Here is a 24685-nt window from a genome sequence, read left to right as displayed (position 1 = left end):
TGTTCAACTTTTACTTTCTTAGATTTCTGCAACTACATTAAAACAAAGGTAAATTAAGGTCCATTTTTGAGATGCCATTTACTTTTTGAAAACTTACTCTCTTCAAGAATTCAATTTCTTGTCGAATTTTCCTGTTTAATTTCGTCACCCCATCGATAGTTTCAATAGGTTGTAATTGTTCTATAAGTTCTTCTCCGAATTTAATTTTTTCTGTTAACATCACCATTGTTCCTTCGGAACTATCCATTATTGAATTAGACATTTTAATTTAATTTTAAATTGTACTTAACACAGACTCAAATTTAAAGCATATTGTTTTCAAACTCAGCACCAATTTCTTTTCTTTTCTTAAATGTCATTGTGACATTATAGATATGTCATATGACTTTTTAAGTATATAGAGATAAAGAATCTAGCTATAAAGCCTTATCTTGGATCTTACATAAGCAAAATAGGAACATAATATAAAATATCATAATTATATACTGAAAACTAGACAAAATTCTAAGTTTGAGTGAAAAACTTCAGATTTCCTATTTTTTAATATATACTGACCATTGGGTGAGATGACACTCTCGTCAAATTTCACAGATAAATAATATTTTGAAGTACAACCTATTGGAATTACCGCCATTTTCGTGATTCGCTATTGAGGTCACGTGACCAATGTATTACACAACCAATCAGAAACGAAAAACTCCGTGGTCAAAAATTTTATTCACAATTTTGAGAAATGGCTGACGATAAAGAAGTTGAAAAAACGATTGCTGAAGACTTGGTTGTGACCAAGTACAAGTTAGCTGGACAAATTGTTAATCGTAAGTTTGCGTTTCTGTATAATTTTATGTTATAATGTAATGTTGGCGCGAGCGTATGTGATTAAATACGGAGGTCGTACAATGGACGCGTGTCATCGCCATGCGGACAATGTGGAAGCCGCCACTAAATGCCAAGTTATTAGTGCTTCATAGTTTTCGTAATAAATGTATAATAACTAGAATCTTCCTTTTATTTTGCAGGTGTTCTGGAACAAGTTATCGCAAAATGCGTTCCCGACGCTTCCGCGAGAGAAATATGCGAATTTGGGGACAAACTAATATTAGACGAGACTTCGAAAGTATTCAAAAAGGAGAAAGATTCGAAAAAGGGGATCGCTTTTTCGACCTGTGTTTCAGTTAACAATTGCATATGTCATTTTTCGCCAATTCCCAGCGAAACGGATTACATCCTGAAACAGGGCGATTTGGCGAAAATGTAAGTGCATACTTGTGAAGCATAATGACATACACTTTAGATATTTGTACAAGTCTGTTTAGCACGCACAACTCCAGGAACTGACCTAAATAATTGCATCTCCAGTTTAATTTATAAGACAAGTATTTAGTAAACATTTTAATACATTTCGAAGGATAGCGTCTTTATAGTTTATAGGTTATATTCATTCCTCAGTTCAAGTAGGTACTTGTAAAAAGTGTTTGCGTATTGTAGAATCCAGTCACATAATCACCAAAATATTATTCAAACATTGCCATAACAAGAAATTTTACCAATGATTACATTTATTTCTCAGTGACTTGGGAGCTCACATAGATGGATTTATCGCTGTGGTGGCGCACACCGTCGCCGTGGGTGGTGGCGAGGTGACTGGGCGTGCGGCAGATGTCCTACTTGCTGCACACTATGCAAGTGAAGCAGCTTTGAGACTGCTGCGGCCTGCTAATGAGGTACTTGAACATTGCACAATCTATGACAACTTCTTATTTTCTTCATTTGACAATTTTTTGACAATCACACTTGGTGTACAAGGTTTCCTAACAATAAGAATTGCATGTTTGTCACAGTATATTTAAAAATCATCTTTAAATACATATTTTTATTATGCTCATGAAGTTGTTTTCACTAAATCCCTCTATGTTCTTGTAGAACTATGCCATCACTGAAGCAGTTCAAAAGATAAGTGCTGAATTTGGCTGCAAGCCCATTGAAGGCATGCTGTCACATCAGCTGAAGCAGTTCCGCATTGATGGTGAGAAAAGCATCATCCAGAACCCTTCAGAGGCGCAGCGCAAGGAGCATGAGAAAGCGACCTTTGAAACATATGAAGTGTATGCTATGGATGTCCTCATATCAACAGGAGAGGGTGTTGTAAGTACTTATTAATAATGTAAAATATTTCTATGTTACATTTTATTGACTGCATTTATAACCTGATTACTAGACAGAGGCTATCCACAATGAAAATATGTTTACATGGAGTATGTTGAGTAGATAGAAATTTTTTGTCAGTATATAAATTTTTTCACACTTTCAAATTTATTTAAAAATATAATAAATATTTTTAAATTCTATTAACAAAGAAAATTAACTTTAACTTTGTTACAAAAATAATTAAATAGTATAAGCTGCTGGTCACATATTGAAAATGTTGATGGTCTCTGATGATGCAACATCCATCAACACAGATATATAAAACTTGATTAATTTTGTAATATTTGGTGTTATACTCTAAAAAATATTTTATATCAGTCAATTGATGTGACTACACATTATATTGATAACATTATTAGCACCCTGAATTCTTTCCAGGTTATATTATTCAATATACAATCTGGCAGTTCTCAGGGAAAATTAAACAGTAAAACTCTTAACTGAATTCATAATTCATATGAGTTCAGTTTTAACTTTCCAACATTTAATTATCTACAGTTTATATTTAAGATCTATTTATATGATTAAATGTTTCAAGACTACAATGTTATTTCACAGGGTCGTGAAATGGACACAAGATGTACAATATATAAGAAAACTGATGAGATTTACCAGCTAAAATTAAAGGCATCAAGAATGTTTTACAGTGAGGTGAGTGTTTGATGCTTAGTTGTTAATATTATCATTTGGCTTTTAAGGTTTTTGGGAGTTAATAAATTGTTGATGCAAATATGTTGTCCCTTCTGTAATCAATAGACTAAGATAATATACCTACACATTTGGTTTTATGCCAGACCAACATGGCCTCTATATTGCCCATGTAAATCTTATTGACACAATATTTAAAGCTGCATGGTCATTATCATTTGAAATATGAAATAACCCCTACTTCTAATTAGTACCACCACTCTATACATTTGGCTTGATATAAATATGTTTTTTTTTATGAACAGGTACGTAACAAGCATGGTTCCATGCCGTTCAACCTCCGAAGCTTCGACAAAGAGACAAGTGCAAGGTTAGGTGTGGTGGAATGTGTCAATCATAAGCTCATTGAGCCATTCCAGGTACCATTATTGATTATTTGGATTATTGATAAAATGATTGCTTCAATAATACTACTGATAATGAATAATATATGAAATACATTGAACAATATTTACACAAGGTTTGGTAAAAATAAAATATAATGTAACTGAAAATATTATACTGTTTGAAATTTTTGACTACAATCTCCAATGATTTCAATAAAAAAAATGTGATGATACAGTATCTAAAAGACAGTATTGATAATAAGTAACTCTATAGACTATAACTAAACTACTGAACTATATTTTCTAATTAAAATGTTCACAAATTTATCATATTACTGATCAATTCACAGGTGCTTTATGAACGTCCTGGTGAGTTGGTGGCACAGTTCAAGTTCACAGTGCTGCTGCTGCCAAGTGGCACTCATCGCATCACCGGATTGCCTTTCGACAAAAGCATCTGCAAAAGTGAACGCAGTATCAAGGATCCTGAGCTGAATGTAAGTGGTGAAATTTATTATTTCATTATTATGTTCTAGGCTGTGTTAGATGAATTGTATTATAAATATAATATTATAGCTTTAGATGTCCAAATACTGAAGAATAAATACCCCTGTTATCTTTCGAAGCATATCTATACTAAGTATGTTTTGAACAAGCACAGGGTACATTGAAGTAATCTTTTTGAGCTGAGGTGTATAAATTTGCACTTTGGTTTGAAATATTACAACAAAAACTTTTAATTATTAATAAACTTAATTATAATTCTGAACTCTGCCTGATTAAAGATTTCTCTTTGTTATACAGTCTCTCCTTAACTCCTCTGCAAAGTCAAACAAAAAGAAGAAAAAGAAAACTGGAAACGAAGAGCCAATGGAAGTGGAAACTGTTGCTTAGCGACTAGACTACCTGCCCTTAAATAATAATATAAAACATGAAATCTACAGCTTTTCCTAACATCACTTGTGATTTATGAATGAAATCTCACAAGCATGGTACAATTTTGACAAAATTTTGTAACATTTTTACCTTTTGAACGAAGACAAAAAACACAATAAGCTTGAGATCAAATGGAGGAATCAACAACAAATGTTCTCAAAAATGTAATGAACAAAAACCATCTTTATGTCTGACAAAAATAATTGTGTGACATGTTTTATTATTTGTGTCTACTATTTCCAAATACACATCTTTAGCTTATTCCTACACTATGCAAACAATTTCTTCAGGAATACTCTTAAACAATATGTTAGTAATTACAAAATCCGGAAAATTGTGTATGTAAAGCAGTGTACTGAGAGTATTTTAAATTTTTTTGTAAAGCAATGCCCAAGCAGACACATTTCTAAAATCATTCCTTAGCAACATTTTGAATGTACTTTTAGTAATAATTAACTCTGCACAAAATTTGTCCTCACTTTTTGTGAATTACTCCTTGATTCTGAATTGACTCGGTACATTTCCAAATGTTGACATAGTCTATTGAATGTGGAATTCTGATTAATCTTACCTTGCACTGGTAACAACATATTTGTGCTGAAGATTTCCATGTTCCTTGTTAATATATAATTCATGTTTATGTATGGCCTGTTTCATAAGCATGGTTTAAAGAGTTTTATGCAATAGTTGTAACATGTTTTCAAACTCCAATAAGCAATAATATCCATATGTAAGATTTTCTGTTTTGTGTTATATCAAGCTGTTGTACGTTAGTGATTATGAAGGAGTCCATACAGTGAAGAGTTGTAAAATATGACACTGAGAAAATAATAAATCGAACCGTGCCACAGTTGTGGGGTTTTTTGTAATAATGTTTCTTTATTAATAATACCCTAAAACCCTTTTCCTTTATTTAGGTGAAATGGCTAATACCTTATTGTTACTGTATTTGACAAACCTCTTCCTTATTTTGTATTTAGGAGGCAATAAGAGGATACTAAGCAGTGTTATGTCCAGGAAATATTAAAAGATTCTACACTAACATAACATATTGCCCTGAAGTCACTGACATATTTTCTTTGTAGTAGCTACAAAGAAGAGAAAATTTGTGAAATTTTATGGGCTAAGAAAATCTCAGCAGGCTGTACGTAATTATCTGCGGTCTGCATGTAGAGTGTGGCTCGTCTAAACCATTTTTTTTTTAATTAATGAAATTTTTTATTTAGTAGGATTTTTATTACCTATGTTTTGTAGTTGGACCAACTTTGATAAGGCTAATAAAAGACAGTTTCTGAGTTTTAATTATGTTACTGATGCACATTTTAACAATGTGGAGCTTATTTTTATTCTGGCCTGCTACAAACAATTATAAAACTGGTAATCCAAGATAAGAAAAAGAAATAAAACATATTTTAATTTGTCTAAAACAGTATGTTATTGTTAGTAGAGTCTATTGGAAGAGTATATCTTGTTAGCTGGTACTAAAATATAGGATTTTATTTGTAACCTAAATGAAACTATGTAATAGCCTAATAAATAAGTAAGAAATTAAATAGTTACAATAACAGAAAAGATTTTTTTATTATGTCCATAAACAAAAATAAAATCACATTCAATAAATACATCTATGTCCTAAGGTATTCTGTTCATTTTTCTTGGCTAGCATTTGCATTGGGCTGTGGTGCTTCCAGCGATGAAGATATGAATTCATATGTCTTGCTTGCTGCATTGCTAGTGTGTGTTGGTAAATCCACCAAAAACTTGAATGTAGTTTTCACTCCACAATTCCAGTAATATTTGAATAGGTATGATATTCTATCATTAGAGGGAAGTGGAGGAAGCTGAAAAATCATATATGTGTTTAAAAATAATTCTATGACAAATAAAAATCAATATGGATTTGAATTTATCTTTGTTCAATTTTTTTTTATTACCCTCCACTTCTAAATTATTATTTTTTTTATTTAACGCATCCTATATAATCAAACCATTTACCCGTGAATTTTCTTAATCCTTTGATAATATCAATGCAATTTTTTTAGAGCTGGTAAATACATGTGCGGTACAACATGGATCTAAAGGTTTTCCAACAGTACAGACATTTTTTATTTCTAAATCAAAGTACTAAACCACGTTCTGGTATGTATGCCTAATGAAATAAACTGTATCCAAGAACTACGTAACAGTACCTCATAAGGGATTTGCTTTTTTAGTTCTCCAACATAGGGTGACATGCCTTTCTCGAGGTCTTCGTATATCGCAGTTGTTGTGGCACTATCTTTCCATACGCCTTTATCTATTGTGTAATATACTGCGGATCCTAGAATCGCAGATTTCACCCCAAACCTGAAAATATTGATGAAAATGATACAACTTTGTTTTTGTGTTGTAACAACAATTGGTCTATTTCGCGAAAGATAATATAATCAAAACCTACTTTAGCATTTTGGCGGATTATTTTATATTGTACAAAAAACAATATATATTGTTTATTTACTGCGGAATTATATAATTTCTTGAAATGTAACCTAATTTTCGTTTCGTATAATATGTCAAAAATATTGTCATTTGACAACAGTGTTGCCAGATAAAACTACTAAAATAATATTGTAACACCTCTTGCTACGATAGCGCTTGCTGCTATCCTTCATAATATATGAGAGAACGATGCTTTGGAACGATGATCAAAGCAATCTCGCAGCCTCAGAACAAGAACAAACATGCTTGTTCTTGTTCTGAGCTCGCAGCAGTGAGCAGACAGCATTGTTTGTTTTGACTTTTGATTGTTTGAAAAAGGAAATGTCAAAGCAGTCGTTAGTAGAGTTGCAGAACCATCGATAGTTTGACTATCGATGGTTGACCTCGAAAACTATTCAAGATATCGATTATACTATCGATTGTATCGCCTTAAGTCAATACTGTCGATAGTATCGACAGTATCGATAGCTCTCAATCAGCGATAATATTGAGAAGAGTAATACTATCGATATTATCGATAATAATACATACAATAGTATCGATAGTACCGATAATATTGCAAAAACCATTAGTTTTTACCAAAACATATCGATACTATCGATATTATCGATAGTTTTGTACTGTCGATAGCCAATGACTTTTAAATAGTATTGCTTTCTCGACATATGTGATGTAGTAGGTCAGTTAATGACACTATTATTTAATAAGTTTAACTAAATTCGCGCCTTTCATGTTGTGCTTGTTTTCTGTGAATTTTGTAGTTACTTTCCGGCAGTAACGTTCTGTTGCAAAAGTTATATATAGCAGTCCATAGTTTGAAGTCTCATAAAACTCGAAATGGGTAAGTTCAACAGATATTCAATATTATGTGAAATTCTAATGCCCTCGAGTCTGTTTTACAATAAAGGAAACATTGGTTAAAAAATGAGCGTGTAATTCATATTTCAAATATTATAATCTGCAGAATTGGGCGCGTAGTGGGGATATCGCTTCATCTCTTTCTTTCGCACGCGTCGTAATTCCAGATGACGTCAAAAGTGGATATTTCGTTTCTTTTCTGTTTCTTTTTAATTTAAACGAATTTCAATGATTTATATCTTGTTAATTTTTTACCAGATTTTTAGTAATTCCTTCTGTGTTATAATTTATATAACGTAAATATTTGATAAAAGTAAAGAACAAAATGAGTCCGGTAACCTATTCTGTCAGAATGGTTTGTGAAATGTTCGACTCATTATAGAGCAGCTTTTCCATATATAACTAGCTTTTGCCCGCGGCTCCACCCGCGTTATAAAGTTTTTCGGGCTAATGTTTTCCGTTATAAAAATCACGCATTATATTATCCCGGGAGCCTACGTTCTTCCCAGGGTCTCAAACTCTCTTCATACCAAATTTTATCCTAATACGTTGGGTAGTTTTTGAGTTTAACACGTTCAGGCAGACAGATGCAGCGGGGGATTTTGTTTTATAATATATTTTTGTAGAACTTTTTAAGAGGAACAATCCTGTCATACATTTGTTGCATAACTTTAACCGTTTACGTAGCGCACGCAACAGAAGCTTTCAAAACTAAGAAATTTTCCCCGTTTTTGCAACATGTTTTATTACTGCTCCGCTCCTATTGGTCATAGCGTGATGATATATAGCCTATAGCACTCCAAGAACAAAGAGCTATCCAACACAAAAATATTTTTTCAGTTCGAACTGATAGTTCCTGAGATTAGTCATTACTGCTCCGCTCCTTTTGGTCATAGCGTGATGATATGTAGCCTATAGCACTCCACGAACAAAGAGCTATCTAACACAAAAATATTTTTTCAGTTCGAATTGATAGTTCCTGAGATTAGCCATTACCGCTCCGCTCCTATTAGTCATTGCGTGATGATATGTAGCCTATAGCACTCCACAAACAAAGAGCTATCCAAGACAAAAATATTTTTTCTGTTCGAACCGATAGTTCCTGAGATTAGCCATTACTGCTCCGCTCCTATTGGTCATAGCGTGATGATATATAGCCTATAGCAATCCACGAACAAAGAGCTATCCAACACAAAAAGAATTTTTCAGTTCGAACGGGTAGTTCCTGAGATAAGCCATTACTGCTCCGCTCCTATTAGTCATAGCGTGATGACATATAGCCTATAGCACTCCACGAACAAAGGGCTATCCAACACAAAAGAATTTTTCAGTTTGAACCGGTAGTTCCTGAGATTAGCACGTTCAAACAAACAAACAAACTCTTCAGCTTTATATAATAGTATAGATTCTTTTTGGAGTAGCTGACTACTGTTTTCAAATATATTTATTAAAAATGTGAGCCAAAATCTAACGGGGAAATAATTTTCTAAATTGGAGTAATAATAAGTTATAAAGCTTTAAAATTTGGTGGAAGGGGTATTTGTTAAATAAAAGTAATATCAAACTATGACGACAACGAGTTTCCCCGGACATAATGCAGCGAGCTTATGAAAGAGATAGCACCATATTTCAAATATTATTCATATTTCACTTTCACTGTAACTATATTTTTTTTCGTATTGTTTTCTGTTACATATTAAATAATATATAAAACTAAACATAAGAAACTACCCTATTGTTGATTTTGGATGTTACATTGAAGTAGAGTGTAAAAATGCTCTATAACAGAAAAATATAGATTTTATTTTACTTACAGTTACCAGAACACGTCTTTTAACATCTCATAGAGCATGCGGTTTAGATCCTTAGAGACGAGATTTCTAACGGCGTTCAGTTCCGTAGTTACCTATTGAATAAGATCAAACTGAATCTGAAAAGCCCAGAGTGCTCAATAAGGCGAAGCAGTACTTCACATCGAAGCAACAGCTCCAACTGTATAAGGGGCAGGTCCGGCCCTATGTTGAGTACTCCTGTAACCTAATGGGAGGGACCACCCGGTATCAACTTGACTCTTGACTCGGTTCAGAAACGTGCCGTTAGGATCGTTGACAATCCCGTGCTTACAAGCGGCCAAACCCCCTAAGACTGAATAGAGACTTTGCCGCCCAGTGTGTGTTTTGCCGCTTATACAAGGGGCGGACTGTTTTCTGAATAGCTGTTTCGAATGATACCCACAGCAATTTTTACTTAGGTTAAGGAGTTCTGAAGCGGCGATAGCCTAGTTGGTTGTGGAACGCACTGCCGAGACGAATGTCCGCAGATTCTAATCCCAAGGGCACACACCTCTGATTTTTCTAATAAATTATGTGTGTATTCTTTGTGAATTATCGCTTGCTTTAACGGTGAAGGAAAACATCGTGAGGAAACCTGCATACCTGAGAAGTTCTCTATAGGAATTTCGAGGGTGTGTGAAGTCTACCAATCCGCACTAGGCCAGCGTGGTGGACTAAGGCCTAATCCCTCTCAGTAGTAAAGGAGGTCCGTGCTCAGCAGTGGGCAAGTATATAATACAGGGCTGATATTATTATTATTATATAAGGAGTTCTAACTAATTGCCTTAAATTCCAATTCATATTATTTTTTTTAGCGAAACGAAGCAAATCTCCTGACATTTTTCAATGGAAAAATCAACTAGAGTTACAAACGAAAATAAAAGAAGAAATACAAAAAAAAATTCAAAAGAAAAGCAAAGTGGAAGATAAAACAGAAATAGCAACCAAAATCGAAAAGACATGTTCAGACTGTGCTACATTTAAAAACTGTTTTGAAATTGATCCGCGAAATGAGAACTTTTCGCGCCTACTACATGAAGAATTACAATATATTCAACCATGCATGCGGACACGTGTTTATGCGAAAATGTTAAATTTTGTTCACAGCATCAGATCATCTCATTCTAGTGAAATCAATTTTACAGAGTCCGTGACAGATAAATAAATTCACATCATGACCGATTATAATGTAAAAATCTATCTAGGAGGCTCTATTGAAACAAATATTTTGGTTGATAAATTGTTTTTTAATTATAATTAAGTCAATTATTGTTGTGTTAAGGATCATGTTCATAATATAGATGATTAACAAAGTAAGTTTTCTTATGAAAAACCTTTAATTAAATTGTAATTGAATTTAAGACCTTAATAAAAATTATTTGAACAAATCACAGTTAATTTTTATAAATAATAGTTTGTCAATATGTTTGCCACTGAGACGGTTTCGACGGTCTGTAATTATAAGACCAGCTTTCGAAAAAACTCTTTCTGCTGGAGTTGAGCTTCCAGGAATGCACAGAAATTTCATTGCTATGTGTTTTAATTGGTTTTCCTGATGATACCAATACTCTACAGGATATTCAGAAAATGGAATTGTAGGTTTTTCCAAATATTGTCTCATGTCTACTATGATATCCGCAGTAACTGAAGTAGCACCTTTAGGTGCGTTATCAACGAACGAAAGCAATCTCCTAAGCTTAGATTTTTTTGGAGACGGAGGACTGATAACTTCTTCACATACTTCAGGCATGTTTCTATCTAACGAAATTTGGAATCTTTCAGAAGATAAATATGTAGCGTATTCTTTCTTAGTGATTAAAATAGCATTTTCTGCATCAGTATGAGTTTTAAACCCAGCTCTTTTAAAATGAGGATTTAAAAGTGTAGCAATCATACATGGACTTCTGGTTTCATAACATTTTAGTCTCTTTTGAACAGATGTTTTCATAGCTGCAATTACAGTTTTTGCAAAATCTGAATTGTGTTGATTTTCCAATTCGACCATTTGTAGGCAGAGTCCTTTTATTAGTGGAATTATCAGAGAAATTGTGACATAATCTTCACCTGATATTCCAACTGTGCAAGTCTCCAATGGTTCCAATATATTTCCTAATTCCTCCACGATCGAATATTCATTCGCAGTAAGATTTTCTGGTGCATTTGGCAGTTCACCTAATACCAATGTCAGCTCCTGTCTTACTTCTAAAATTCTCTTTAACATGTAAAATGCAGAATTCCATCGAGTTTCTACAAATTTTACTAATTTCAATTCAGGTCTATTAATTTCTCTTTGGACAGATCGTAACTTATCTGATGCCAATGTGCTATGTTTAAAATGACTAACAATCATACTACATTTTTCTATAAGTTGCTTCAGACCAGGTTCAGCAAGAACTTCTTTAATGACCAAATTTAACGAGTGCGCAAAACATGGTACGTGGCGTATTTTTAAAATATCGGCTACTTTTATCATTGTAGCAGCATTATCCGTCACCAGAGCTACTACTTTATTGCGACATCTCCACTCTTGCAAAACCCCATCCAAAACCTGCAATAGAAGAATTATTAGTTTATTAATAGTTAGTTATAATCAAACCTTATATTTACGCGGACATTTGACATTGAAATAAAACTATTTTACGAGAAACGTCGATAAAAATCCTTAAAATAGTTTTATTAAGCTTTTAGCTTTTGCCCGCGGCTCCGCTCGCTAGTGTAAGTGATAAAGGTTTACCGGGCTAAAGTTTTCCGTTATAAGAATCACGCTATATATTTTTCCGGGAGCCTATGTTCTTCCCAGGGTCTCAAACTATCTCCAGATTAAATTTCATCTAAATCCGTCACATAGTTTTTGAGTTTAACGCGTTCAGACAGACAAACAGATGGGGTGGGGACTTTGATTTATGATATATATTTCTAGAACTTTTTAAGAGGTATAATTCTGTCATACATATTTTGCTCGTAACTTTTACCGTTTACTCAGTGCACGCAATGAAAGCTCTCAAGAAGAATAAATTTCCCGGTATTTGCATTTTTTTTTACGGATGCTCCGCTCCTATTGGTCATAGCGTAAAGTTATATACCATATAGCCTTCCTTAGACTATAACCTTCCACGAACAAAGGCCTATCCAACACAAAAACATTTTATCAGTTCCTGAGATTAGCGCGTTCAAAAAAACTCTTCAGCTTTATATAATACAGAATAGAATACAGGACTCATAATGAACTGCCTGCCCTGAACCCTGCATTATATACTGTCCCACTGAGGCCCGTGCCCAACAGTGGGACAGTATATTATGCAGGGCTGATATTATTTTATTTTAACAGTTAGTTGCTAACTTTGAAGGAATATCATAATTTTCCAAAACTCGTAAATGTGACCAAATACCGTACCACATCTTAATAAAACTTGGGTGCACTAAGCAATAAAAAAAAATCATTTGTGACGAAACAGGGATTCTTATTTAGTAAACGCCTAAACATACAGCAAATGATGCGTTAGTAGATACTTCACGACGCAAATAAATTTAATTAAAATTACCGATCCATATTTTATAGGTCTAGATAATTTTATTGGCGACGCGTGCGACTCGCAAGTACCTTTTTTTGGCCCCTGGGTCTAACGGGTGGCGCAGCGGTGCCCCGCACTGGCTACTATACGTAGATTGCGATAACTACGCAATGGATCTCATACATTGCTCAAGAATTATGAAATTGCTACTTATGTACACATATTCGGTACCTACACACGGACGTCTTTATTTTAATATGGACATAAAATACTACTTCACTTTAAAAATTTCGATAGGCTGTCTTTTAGACGATGTAATTTATATAAACTTACCGAGGCAATGTTATCTGCATTGTGATGTCCTTCTACTACAACAGCTGCTAGAAGAGCACAATGCAATCTTTGCTTTAAAATAAAATGAGCGGTTATTGCACATATGCCCTGATTATTGGGTGAAGTCCACATATCTGTTGTTACTGCAATGTCTTTTATATTTTTCAGGAGATCAAATAACTTTAATTTAAACTTTGTGTATAGGTTAGGAAGTAGGCTATTCGAAATTACACTTCTAGACGGTAATTGATACCTAGAATCCAAGGCTTTTACAAACTCCTTAATTCCCTCGTGCTCGGCCAATCGGAGGGGTTGCATATCTTGAGCTATCATTTTCACAAACAAGGAATCTAAATATTTTTTTCTAGAGGAATTTACATTATAAAACGATTGTACAATATTGTTTCTTTGGTTTTCTTCATTTTCATTTTTCTTCTACCTTTTTCTCTGATGAACAAGATGGTAGTAAATGTTCTGCGTGTTTACGCATCATATGATCTTTCATATTGGATGTATTATTACTGTATTTAAATTCTTTCATGCAAATTTTGCATATAACGAACCTTTCGTTTTTCTTTTCGAAATACGACCACATAGTGGATTTTCGTTTATTCGTAGCATTTTCGGCGCTCTTATCCTTGCTTGTTAAACTATAATCAGCCATGGTAATTATTTAAACTTATTAAAATATTTTAATACTATTTATTATCGTTCTATATATCTATATTATCACCGAGAACTTAATACAAAGAGCATTATAATATATACTTAAAACTTTATATTATATGACAACTGCGTTACTTGGCCTATGACATAGGTTCTCTTGAGAAAGCAATACTATCGAAAAATGACTGGCTATCGATACTACAAAACCATCGATACTATCGATAGTATCGATAGTTTTTGGTTAAAACTAATGGTTTTCGCAATACTATCGATACTATCGATACTATTTAATGCATTACTATCAATAGTATCGATATTATCGCTGTTATCAATAGTATTGCACAAGGAGAGCTATCGATACTATCGATAGTATCGACAGTATTGACACGTGACAATATTATCGATAGACTATCGATACTATTGATTTTACCTTGACTATCGATAGATAATCGATTGTCTATCGATATCAGACTATCGATATGCAACACTAGTCGTTAGAGAGTACTATATTCTTTGTGTCAAAGTGTTTAAACTGGAACATCTGTTTTTAAACACAGGTTTTTATTCAAGAAAATGAAGAATTACTGAAGAAAATAGCGTAAAGTACTTAGGCAAAATAATAGATATCAGAAAAAGAAACCGTAAACTGCGCTAAAATAATGGATCAGATAACGAAGCTGACGGAAGTTATAAACGATTGCTTGGTACCCAAACTAGCGCAGGATTATGATGAAGCTAAAAATCACCCAGAGTTTATTATTCGCCAAAAAAAATTGAAAGATAATATACATAATATTCTTAACATAGTGAGAGATGTAAATCTTAAAACTGTACCCCATGCTTCTACATTGATTGCGAGATTTATAATATTTTATGAAGAATTAAAAACTGAGGGGCCTTGGACCTCAATTCAGTGCAAACAGTATGCCCAAAGTTTGGACTGTGCTTTTGACACTGTTTACAATGTTAGTTTCCATAAAATATTAAGCTCTGATGTATTTAATGCGCAAGAAATATTTGATGAATGTATAAAGACTTTGCATCAAACAGTGACTTCAGAAGATTTTAGAAGATATCCAGCACTTGTAGAAGTATACATTTCTCTTGTGAAAAATGTGAGTGTAGTCTTCTGTGTCATATTAAAGTGGAGATTCAATTAACCAGGCTACATGTTAAATAAGATATTCAGGTTAATGAAAATATCAAAATAGCCATTTTTATATATATGATTTATTATTAACTAGTTTGCTAGCGGGTATGCCCACATTAATGACCATTCCTGGGATGAAATGTAGCTTATAACATCCAGAGGTAACACAGTTACTTAGTGCAAGAATTTTCTAAATTGGTTAAGAATTTTTTTGAGTATATACAAACTTTCATCCCATCCTGGCTTTGATTTGGCAATCTGGATAATTGTCAATATCTAGAATTAAGATCGAGATAATTGAGTCTCCATAAGTGTTTAATGTCATATCAGGAGATGCAAGTTGGGTTGTTTATATTTACCAGAAACAGTTATATCAGAATAAAACTTATAAAATTTTCTAAGATCATAACTAATTATTTTGTGATGATGGACTAATCAACATGGGCAATCAAGTGTGGCCATTGACAATAACTTTCTAATCAGCTATAAAGTATAAACATCATGCTGCTTATGATGAGGTCCAGTTGATTGATTGCCTTGACATAATTCTATTTTTAATATTCTTTTCCAGATTAAGAAATTGACAGTAAATCCATCATCAGTTTTGCCACTATCACTACTTTTGATAGATGATTATGATTCAGTAAACAAAATGAAGGGATTGAAATGTTGCTCTGTAGTGCTTGTTTCACTTGTAAGTATAATTTTATATTTAAACCTGTAATGATAAATTAATCAAAATAGATTATATTATTTGATTATTTTTATATAAAGTGTGTATAAAATTTGGAGTATAAGTAATGAATGATATAATTTCTGTACACTTTGTAAGGAGCACGGAAGTATCAAGAACATTTTCTTGTCTTTAGTATGGTAGCTGAAATTTTTTCTTAATTTACTCTTAATCATATTATCATGTTTCAGAACAACAAGAGCTTTCAAGATGGTAATTTTTACGACGTCATGCTTGGTAGCCTTTTGAAAGCTGCCAGAGAAAAAGATATAGAAATAATTAGTTTAGTGTTAGAAAATCTGATACAGTTGCTCACAATTTTGCCAGAATATGCAAAGGTCAGTAATTTGTAATTTTAAATTATTATGTCTTTGGAACACGTTTCATACGATAAGGTATAGAGCAGGTTAATCAGCACACTTTTCAGCTATATACATATTTTGAATAGTTAATAATTTTTACGAACAAGGCAACCGCCCTGGAAACCTCATGAAATGCCTTGGAGTACTTTTTTTTTACGACCTTACCGACGAAACTATTAAAATCGGGAACTGACTCGTCGAGGGCCTCGCGTCGTTTAAAGGTCGCCATTGCTGCCACTAGCGTAGTGAACACTTATTCTAGTGCAACATAACACGCATAGTATGTAAAAATACGCGCTACGACCATATGGCTGGTGTGTGTGAGCATTGGCTATACAAAACAGCATGTTATGTGTTACCACATTTCAGTAATAATTTACACTTATACACATAGTGTGGGCTCTTGCACCCTTGTAGAGGTCTGTGTATAACAAGTCAGTTTTGTGGTGCGGCGCCAGCAGTGTATAAACACAACAGGTGTGTGCGCCATGACATTAGTATTGTTTAGGCTATTCTAGAAGAGCTTATCATCTACCAATTAAATTTCTCAATTCAATAATTACATTTTGCAGAAACCTGCTATAGATAAAGCTTTTGCAACCATTCTGGATCAAATAAATATGGAATCAAACTTATACAGGAAAGCAGCATGTCTAAATTTTATTGCTAATGTGATTGAAATACAGGGAATCAATTGCATTATAAGGAAATCATTTAAAACTATTTTATGCAATAGTTTTGATGAGTGCTGTAATGAAGCAGTTGCAGAAATATTATTACCATCAGCTATTGAGGTATGTTAGTCTAAATGTATAACGCAATATAATCTAGTTTATATTATTTATGCTTCATATTAATTGTAATTATATTTTCCTTTCTATCAGGTTTTAGAAATGTGGATTCAACATTGTTGGTGTACATGGAACTTATCATCGGACCAGAAATTACTTTCGATTTTATTCAAGTTGCTGTATATAACAAAGGAAGAATCATTTGTAAGCCAGATACACAACTTAATCATTATTTTAATAGGCTTATGTACCAAAAAAGAACAAGTAATAATACTTGAGTCTTTAAAATCTCCTGATATTAAAAGTAATGAATTTCTGCAAAGACTACAAAGAATAAATAAAGACTTGAGCAAATAAAATTTAAATTTATTGTAAAACTTATTTCAGTTAATTATAATAATAGTTTGTAAATGGTGGTAACAAATTATGTATAAATTTTTTAATACATTAACAATTATGTAAGCACCTAATTGTATTGATTATTGTCCGTTTAACTAATAATTATAATTGACATAAAATTATCATCATACTTATAGCTATCATTATGATTATTGATAAAGAGACAACCTATTGGGCCTAACTTATAAACATTGTATGTACTATGTATTTTGTGATCTTTTTGTCTTGTGATGTTACGTTAAATATTACATGATATTCAAAGTATTAGATAACTAATACATATGTATGTACAATATTTATTAGTGAAAATATAGATTTTATAACAAGTGTTTAAACGCGAGCATAAAAAAGTTCATATGATTCGTGATAGTTGATTCTGTTTAACATAGCGCAAACTTCGTCCATGGATGGACGAAGATTTCGATCCATTTCCAAACAGCGCTTTGCTAGAGTAAACACTTTTTGTGCTTTGGTCCAGTTATCCACGACTGGGTCTAACAGATTATCAATTTCATTATCCTTGCAACTCTCTTCAACATAGTTTTTAATATTTATATTGCCATTACTACTCGTCACAATAGGTCTTAATCCGGTAAGTAATTCTAGGATAACTATGCCAAAGCTGAATATATCCGTTTTACGTGTAATGGTACCAGTGAATCCTTCGGGCGGCATGTAGGCGGACGTGCCCATCATAGAACTGACAATGTACGTCGATTCTAGTTGCTTCGCCAATCCAAAATCACACAACTGAAAATAATAAGGAAGTATTATTCAACAACTTAGATTTTATTTAATATGCAGTACATTACGTTTCGTTAAATATGAATGGTACTGTTGAACAAGGAAAGCCCACACTGGTATAGTTTTAATTATACTGAGTAATTTGACAGTTAATTATGAGGCAAATATGGATATCACAATATCTACATTAACTAGTTTAGATTAATTTTATCGGGCTATCTCAGTAATTCTAGACAGTTTTATTCACAATAATAAAATATTATTACAAAATCCAAACAAAATATCGTAAAACTGTTCTGTTTTATAGGTAAGATGTTTTTTCGTTGAGTGGATTTGGATGAAGTTGATACATTAGTAGATCGTATTCTGGTTTAACAAATTATAGGCTACATTTATCCCCCAAGAAAATTTATAGTGGGAATTCAAGACCGAGAAAGTTTTCATTCGGGCGGAGTCACGAAACATCTAATTGAAAATATTAGTAGACATACAAATTTACCTTAGGGACACAATCTGTAGTCAACAAAATATTTGCACTTTTAACATCTCCATGAATAAAGTAAGTCTTCATTAAGTTTGTTGGTTGGCTTTCTGCACTGTCCATTATTACTGGTTTAATGGTGTTATGGATGTATTTCAGGCCCTCAGCAGTGCCAATCATAATGCCCATTCTTTCAGTTTCAGTAAGTACCTTCTGAGCTAACTTCTGTTCTAGTGAACCTCCTTCAATATATTTACAAACTATGCATGGAGTTGGCCCATCAACAGAATAACCCAAAATAGGCACTATATTATCATGACGTAATTGTGACAATGATTTCACTTCAGCATTAAATACTTTTATAGCTACTTTGGGTTCACAATCAAATTGAAGATAACAGCGCACTTTTTCACTGCAAGTAAACCATGCGTTGGGTGCGATCCAACAAACACTTCGCCAAAACCACCCTTTCCTATTTTTCCACATGGACCAGAAGGTCCTTCACTTTTTGACTCTGGGAAATAGTTAGTAATAACTTCTAATTGACTATATTCGAATCGTATCAAGTTAGTGTCCTCGAGGATCTTACTGTCAACAACACTATATATGTCAATAGGGGGTGGTGCCATATGAGGACCATTTGTGGGGAACCAGCTTTGGTGAGATTGTGATTTTGCTTGAGATGTACCAGATACTTCTGTGGACTCTGTAGCTTTTTCTGCGTATGTTTCATTGGAACTTTTATCATTCTGTTTGCTCATTAATGCACTCAGAGCAGGTAGTTCCTCGGTTGGTATTCCAGATGAAAATTTAATAAGATCTTTCTCTTGAGTTACCATTTGAGCAGTTGTTTGACGTCCGAAGGATTTATTTTTAAGAGACTGGCAAATGGTAGAAAATTTCATTAGGTTAGTACTTGATTTAACTTGTTTTGTAGTTTTATCAAATAGGTTTTTCTTTTTCGAATGATTGAAGTCTTTGTTTGTTTCATTTGAGTCGAGATCTCCGTCTCCAGTAGTTTGTTCTGAGCTATCTCCACTTAAAAGAGAAGTGATGTTTATGTCGATTGCAGCAGCAGGACCACCAGAGGGTCTTGGAGGTAAAGGCTCTAAAACGTACAATATATAAGTCTAGTATTGTAACAAAGCTGTACAGTAAAGAATATATGCTGAAAGATATATGCAAGTTCAGAGGTAAAGTGTTGTCAATGTAGCACACATGAGTAGTATTATCCTGTAATTTAAAAATACCACAAAGTTTTGTAATTCTGTTCGTATGTCCGTTAATAGTAAACCAACAAATTATTAAATTAATTTGATCATTTCCAACACAGGCCTATCCAAATTAATATATCCGAATAATGCACAATAGACTCAAGTAAATAATAGATTCAGGTTAAAGACTAAGCTGATGGAGGTAATTTAGTTGCTGATTTGTTTCTTAGCTTATGAAGTAATAGCTTTTGCTCGTGGCTTCACTGGGTGGCTTATAAAAGTCTCGCTATATATTTCCCCGGGATAAAAAGTAGCCTATGTCCTTCGCAGGGTATCAAACTATCTCCATACCAAATGTCATAGTTTTTGAAGTTATCGCAGACATTTGAGGCGGGGGGGGGGAGGGGGGAAATTGTTCAAAAATAAATTGTTTTTTAGATCTTTAATTGGAACAATTCCGTCATATATAATCATTTACGTTTAGTTGCGTAAATTTAACAGTTTACGCAGTACACACAACAGAAGCTCCTAAAAGAAATACATTGTCTCTGTTTTTGCAATATTTTTGTTTGTGCTTCACTTCTATTAAATCATTGCGTGACGTTATATTAGCCTATAGTCTTCCTCGATAACCGGGCTATCTAACACGAAAATATTTTTTTTTAATTTAAACCAATAGTTCCTGAGATTAGCGCGTTCAAACAACCAAACTCGGCTTTATATTATACTATAGATAATAGTAAGAAAAATTTATAAATGACTCCTACTATTTGTTGTACCAAAAATAAAAAAGATTTAGATATGGGTGTAATTAGTCATTTTCCAGGGGACCTGTGTCCTAGACTACTTGGGCTTTTTAAAAAAAATGTTGTAGCAGTAGGCTGCCTCAGAATGCTTTGGGTGGATACACCCGGTTCTCCCTCTACCAACACCTATAATGATAGATATGTTTACCTTGTAACATAGTGGCAACCTCATCAGCAGCTCTGAAAATTTCAGCTTTTATAAGCACTTGTTTCAAAGTTTCTATTGTTGGCCTGATTCTTCCAGATGTACCCCATTCATCAAATAAAACCTCTGCACACTTTCGGTGAGTTTCTTTAGCATGTTCTTGAATTAATCTGAAAAGAGCTTATTTTTATTAATTCGACTCCAAAGGATGGTTTGTCTATTCGTCGTATTTTTTTTATGTTTGTTCAGCGATAACTTTTTACCCAATAATCCAATTTACTCAAATGAGTATTTTGAGTTCGATTTCGTACAGCTTCGGAACAGCATAGGATAGCAATACTCAACCTTCGGCCCGCCGCGCCGCTGCGGCGGGTCTTTGTAGTTGGCTTCGCACCCATCAGAAAATCATGTATTTTATAGCTGGCTTCATTGTGACCAATTTTTCTTTTATCAATAAATACATCGCCATTTTTAATTATGTTTTTTATTAAGACCTAAATATTTTTTGCGGCCCGCGCATCAAGACCGAAACATGTTTGTGGCCCATTTAAAAAAGGTTGAGTATGGCTTGTATAGGACCTTGAAAATCAAAGACGCAAAACGGAATTCGCCAAAATCAAATTAGATTTTGATGATTTTTTTGTTGGGTTAGTATAGTTTCAACGTAATGTCAACATAATAAAAATATTGTAGTTTGACCTTGTACTCCTAAGATGCAGTAGGGAATTCCCCAAACGAAATAAGATAAGAATGATTCTTTTTGTATTGGGTTCAAAGTTTTATTTTAATATAACTTTTTTTACTGCTTAGATACACTGACTACAATGTCCAACACAAAAGTGACTACACACCGCTGCTTGGCGGCAGAAATAGACATTGCACTGGTACCTACCCAGCCAGACTCTCACATATAAGAGATCTAACAGTACCGTAGAGAACAATAGAGCCAACATAACTTTTTTAAAAAGAAAAACCACTACAATAAAAAAAAAATATATAAAACTTTACACACACACGCTAATCTTCTTTTCAATTCGTGTTTATATATATAAACACGAACTGTTTATATATATATATATATATATATATATATATATATATATATATATATATATATATATATATATATATAATTGTACTTTTATTATGCTGATTAATAAAAAATACACTTATAAAAACAATTGTTTTATTGTAGGGTTCCATCAAGTATTTTGCTTCCCAAAAGGGTTCCGTCATTTAAAAAGTTTGAGAACCACTGATATATATATATATATATATATATATATATAATATGTCTCTTTTATTCACACGAGATCTACATCTATTTTACGTTTCTTGAGCGAGAAAATAATTGCTAGTACCTCGCTATGTTGTCTGCGGTACGTGCCTTAAGCACTTACTACAGTAGCAGCTTTTAAACTAATGCAAGGGCCCAGTGAAAGCAAAAAAAAAACGAAGCGAAACCCCTTGCGGAGCAAAAAACAAAATTACATCAAGGGCCAAGGCCTCGAGCGGAACATAACATTTCGTAGGTAAGATGCTAAAAAAATGTAAGACGATGCTCTGGACAGTTACTCGGTTCGGCCCCCTTGTGACCTAATGGCACCACTGCTTAACAAGCCTTATGTAGGATTTATTTTACATATACATATAGCTGAAGTACAATTAATTCCATAGTTAGGGAAATACCACTCACAAATATGAATGATTCATGTGTAACAGGAAATTTTTTATAAATATTTTCTTAAAACTTTTCCTTATTGATTCATAAAACATAAACAGTTAGAATTAAAAGAATACATGTTATCAATCTAAAAAAAGACTTATTTGGGAATATTTTAACATCATTGGTCACAATATTACTTGGCAGTAGATCATTTGTATGTAAGCTTCCAGCTGGATTGATGGTATGCACCACCACATCTATTTTTGCCCTAGCATTATGAAAGACACATGTTTTTTTGTTAAGTGGTGAGTTTTAAGTAAGAACTTTGAAGATTTAGTTTATATGTATGTAAGATGTAAGATCAGAAGACAATTTTACATATTTTTATGAAAATGTACCCATAAATGGCAATTTTTTTTGCTATTTGCATCACAATTGTCTGGCAGATAATTTTAGAAAAAAATATATATGATTTTCAATATTTTGTATCCAGTCAGATAATGTGTTACTATTTTTAAATTGTATTCAGTTATATAATAGAATAAGGCAGGATAGTAAGCCCTGATCAAATGTGTCTACATTATTAGCAACACATATTAACATAATCTTTTGTTGATGGACTACTTATAATATGTATATTATAATTGTTTATAATTTCTTATCTAACTTTGTGGACGGGAAAACCTATTACTGGCATGTTTTATTTTATGTTAAGATTGTGGCTTCATACCTAATTATTATTCAAGAAGTTTTCTGGTATATAAGAAAATATACTATGAGATTAAGAGTTATTATTATTTATAAAATAACATTTATGAGCCAATGGATGCATTAGTTTAACTTAAAATATGTGACATTACTTAATCTTATCTATATATATAAAAATGAATCCCTATTTCCTTGGTCGCGCCATCACGCGTGAACGGCTGGATCTATTTCACCATTTTTTTTGTTGTGTTTGTTATTGTCAGGAGAAGGTTTTTATGAAAGAAAAAATTCAAAAAATTGCGCGGAAATTAAGAAAATTTAAGAAAGCTTAACGAAAATATTAATTTTATATAACTGTCAGCGATACAGAATGCGCGCTGCAAATTCATAGTTAAGACGGGACAATGTCTGTCGGGTCAACTAGTTTAGTATAAATATTCCAATCATTTTATTGATTCTGACAAATATGTCATGAAATTGAATAAAAGGGATGTGAATTAAAGATATGAAATATATATATAAATACAGGATAGAAAATAGCAGCATTAATAGCATAATATGAAAAAAAATCCAATGGCCTTATCATTGCAGGTCACACAACTGAATTATCCTCCTTTCTGATTTTAGTCGTGGACATTTTTATTTATTTAATTAAAAATCACATAAATTAAAATGAAATCTAAATGTCAATGGGATAACATTTTAAAATATTACAAATTTAAATCCTTAGTTAATCCAAAGTGATTACTTCAAATATGTAGTGATTGCTTTAAATACTATAACAAAGTAAAATGTTTTACAAATTATACATATTTATGATATTCAATTTTTATTATTTTGTATCACACAAAATTTTATATCATATAGATATGTTATTATCTCAGGAATATGCAAGTATTTAATGAGAAAATAAAACTTTTTGTTATTGTTTTGTTTTCTGTATTTTAGTAGGCATAATATTTCTCTACCACATCACTATATAGCTTTGTTTTAAAAAAAAAATCATATTTGATATACCACTGCAATACTTTGTGGATTGTTAACACAATTCCTTGGCATTCATTTCTCACAGCAGCCAGTAGACAAAACTACGCCAGATTATATATGCGATACACGTAATAGATTGTTTAGCGCCGGCCTAAGGCATATAGAAGTAGAAGTTAATTTATCTATTGCACTTACCTCATGTGTTCAATAGTATACTTTTGTTCAAAGTGATCACTTAGTGGATCCTTCGGAATGAAAGCCATAACTTTTTGCCAACCATTGTCGATTTCCAAAGTGTTCTCAATGTTGTACAGTGATCCTATTGGAAGTTTCCTCAATTCTAGATTTCTATCCATTGTTTACAAGTTCCACAACAACAATCGGTACTATGTAACACTAATATTGAAGTAATATTAAGCTTAATCTTATCAATTTTTTTCTAGTATTTTGTCTAGTAGGTTTCTTCTCTTTCCAGCCAAGAGAATTATATTACAAATATTTATCCAAACCAGCAACAATACACATTAACACATGACTGACAGAATGCCTGACGACTAATGACAAGTTTGACGCAGTGTTACCATTTAAGATTTTGATGTTACATTATTACATTTTTCTCATCTTTAAAAGGCTGATTATATA

General features: G+C 32.8%; 6 protein-coding genes across 6 annotated transcripts; 2 read left to right on the top strand and 4 right to left on the bottom strand.

Moving 5' to 3' along the window:
* LOC119189884 (UPF0415 protein C7orf25 homolog) lies at positions 1-386 on the bottom strand (the record flags this gene model as incomplete). Its single annotated transcript, XM_037440647.1, is given in 2 exon segments — positions 1-32; positions 98-386. Coding segments are annotated over 2 exon segments (197 nt in total), but the record flags the coding sequence as incomplete, so codon positions are not given.
* A 205-nt stretch (positions 387-591) lies between these two features.
* LOC115448218 (proliferation-associated protein 2G4) lies at positions 592-5050 on the top strand. The gene is made up of 8 exons (XM_030175572.2): positions 592-818; positions 1020-1254; positions 1571-1724; positions 1924-2145; positions 2767-2859; positions 3162-3275; positions 3593-3739; positions 4047-5050. Exons 1-8 carry the CDS (start codon positions 734-736, stop codon positions 4134-4136), a joined length of 1140 nt encoding a protein of 379 aa, XP_030031432.1. The 5' UTR covers positions 592-733; the 3' UTR covers positions 4137-5050.
* A 684-nt stretch (positions 5051-5734) lies between these two features.
* LOC115448219 (MICOS complex subunit MIC13 homolog QIL1) lies at positions 5735-6781 on the bottom strand. The gene is made up of 3 exons (XM_030175573.2): positions 6616-6781; positions 6368-6524; positions 5735-6019 (listed from the first exon to the last, which is right to left on the bottom strand). Exons 1-3 carry the CDS (start codon positions 6621-6623, stop codon positions 5825-5827), a joined length of 360 nt encoding a protein of 119 aa, XP_030031433.1. The 5' UTR covers positions 6624-6781; the 3' UTR covers positions 5735-5824.
* A 3803-nt stretch (positions 6782-10584) lies between these two features.
* LOC119189882 (E3 SUMO-protein ligase ZBED1) lies at positions 10585-13598 on the bottom strand. The gene is made up of 2 exons (XM_037440611.1): positions 13192-13598; positions 10585-11894 (listed from the first exon to the last, which is right to left on the bottom strand). Exons 1-2 carry the CDS (start codon positions 13522-13524, stop codon positions 10722-10724), a joined length of 1506 nt encoding a protein of 501 aa, XP_037296508.1. The 5' UTR covers positions 13525-13598; the 3' UTR covers positions 10585-10721.
* Positions 13599-14338: 740 nt separating this feature from the next.
* On the top strand, positions 14339-17270 carry LOC115447600. The gene is made up of 5 exons (XM_030174737.2): positions 14339-14972; positions 15579-15701; positions 15932-16078; positions 16675-16896; positions 16987-17270. Exons 1-5 carry the CDS (start codon positions 14517-14519, stop codon positions 17248-17250), a joined length of 1212 nt encoding a protein of 403 aa, XP_030030597.1. The 5' UTR covers positions 14339-14516; the 3' UTR covers positions 17251-17270.
* Positions 17245-24621, bottom strand: LOC115447599 (probable serine/threonine-protein kinase PBL3). Its single transcript, XM_030174736.2, is given in 5 exon segments — positions 17245-18042; positions 18536-18921; positions 18924-19625; positions 20686-20852; positions 24239-24621. Coding segments are annotated over 5 exon segments (1836 nt in total). The 5' UTR covers positions 24400-24621; the 3' UTR covers positions 17245-17622.
* Positions 24622-24685: the final 64 nt, after the last annotated feature.

This window comes from Manduca sexta, chromosome 20 (assembly GCF_014839805.1).
Source record: "Manduca sexta isolate Smith_Timp_Sample1 chromosome 20, JHU_Msex_v1.0, whole genome shotgun sequence".
Taxonomy (NCBI): domain Eukaryota; kingdom Metazoa; phylum Arthropoda; class Insecta; order Lepidoptera; family Sphingidae; genus Manduca; species Manduca sexta.
Note: the sequence above shows the minus strand (reverse complement) of the source record. Positions and strands in the feature narration are given on the sequence as shown.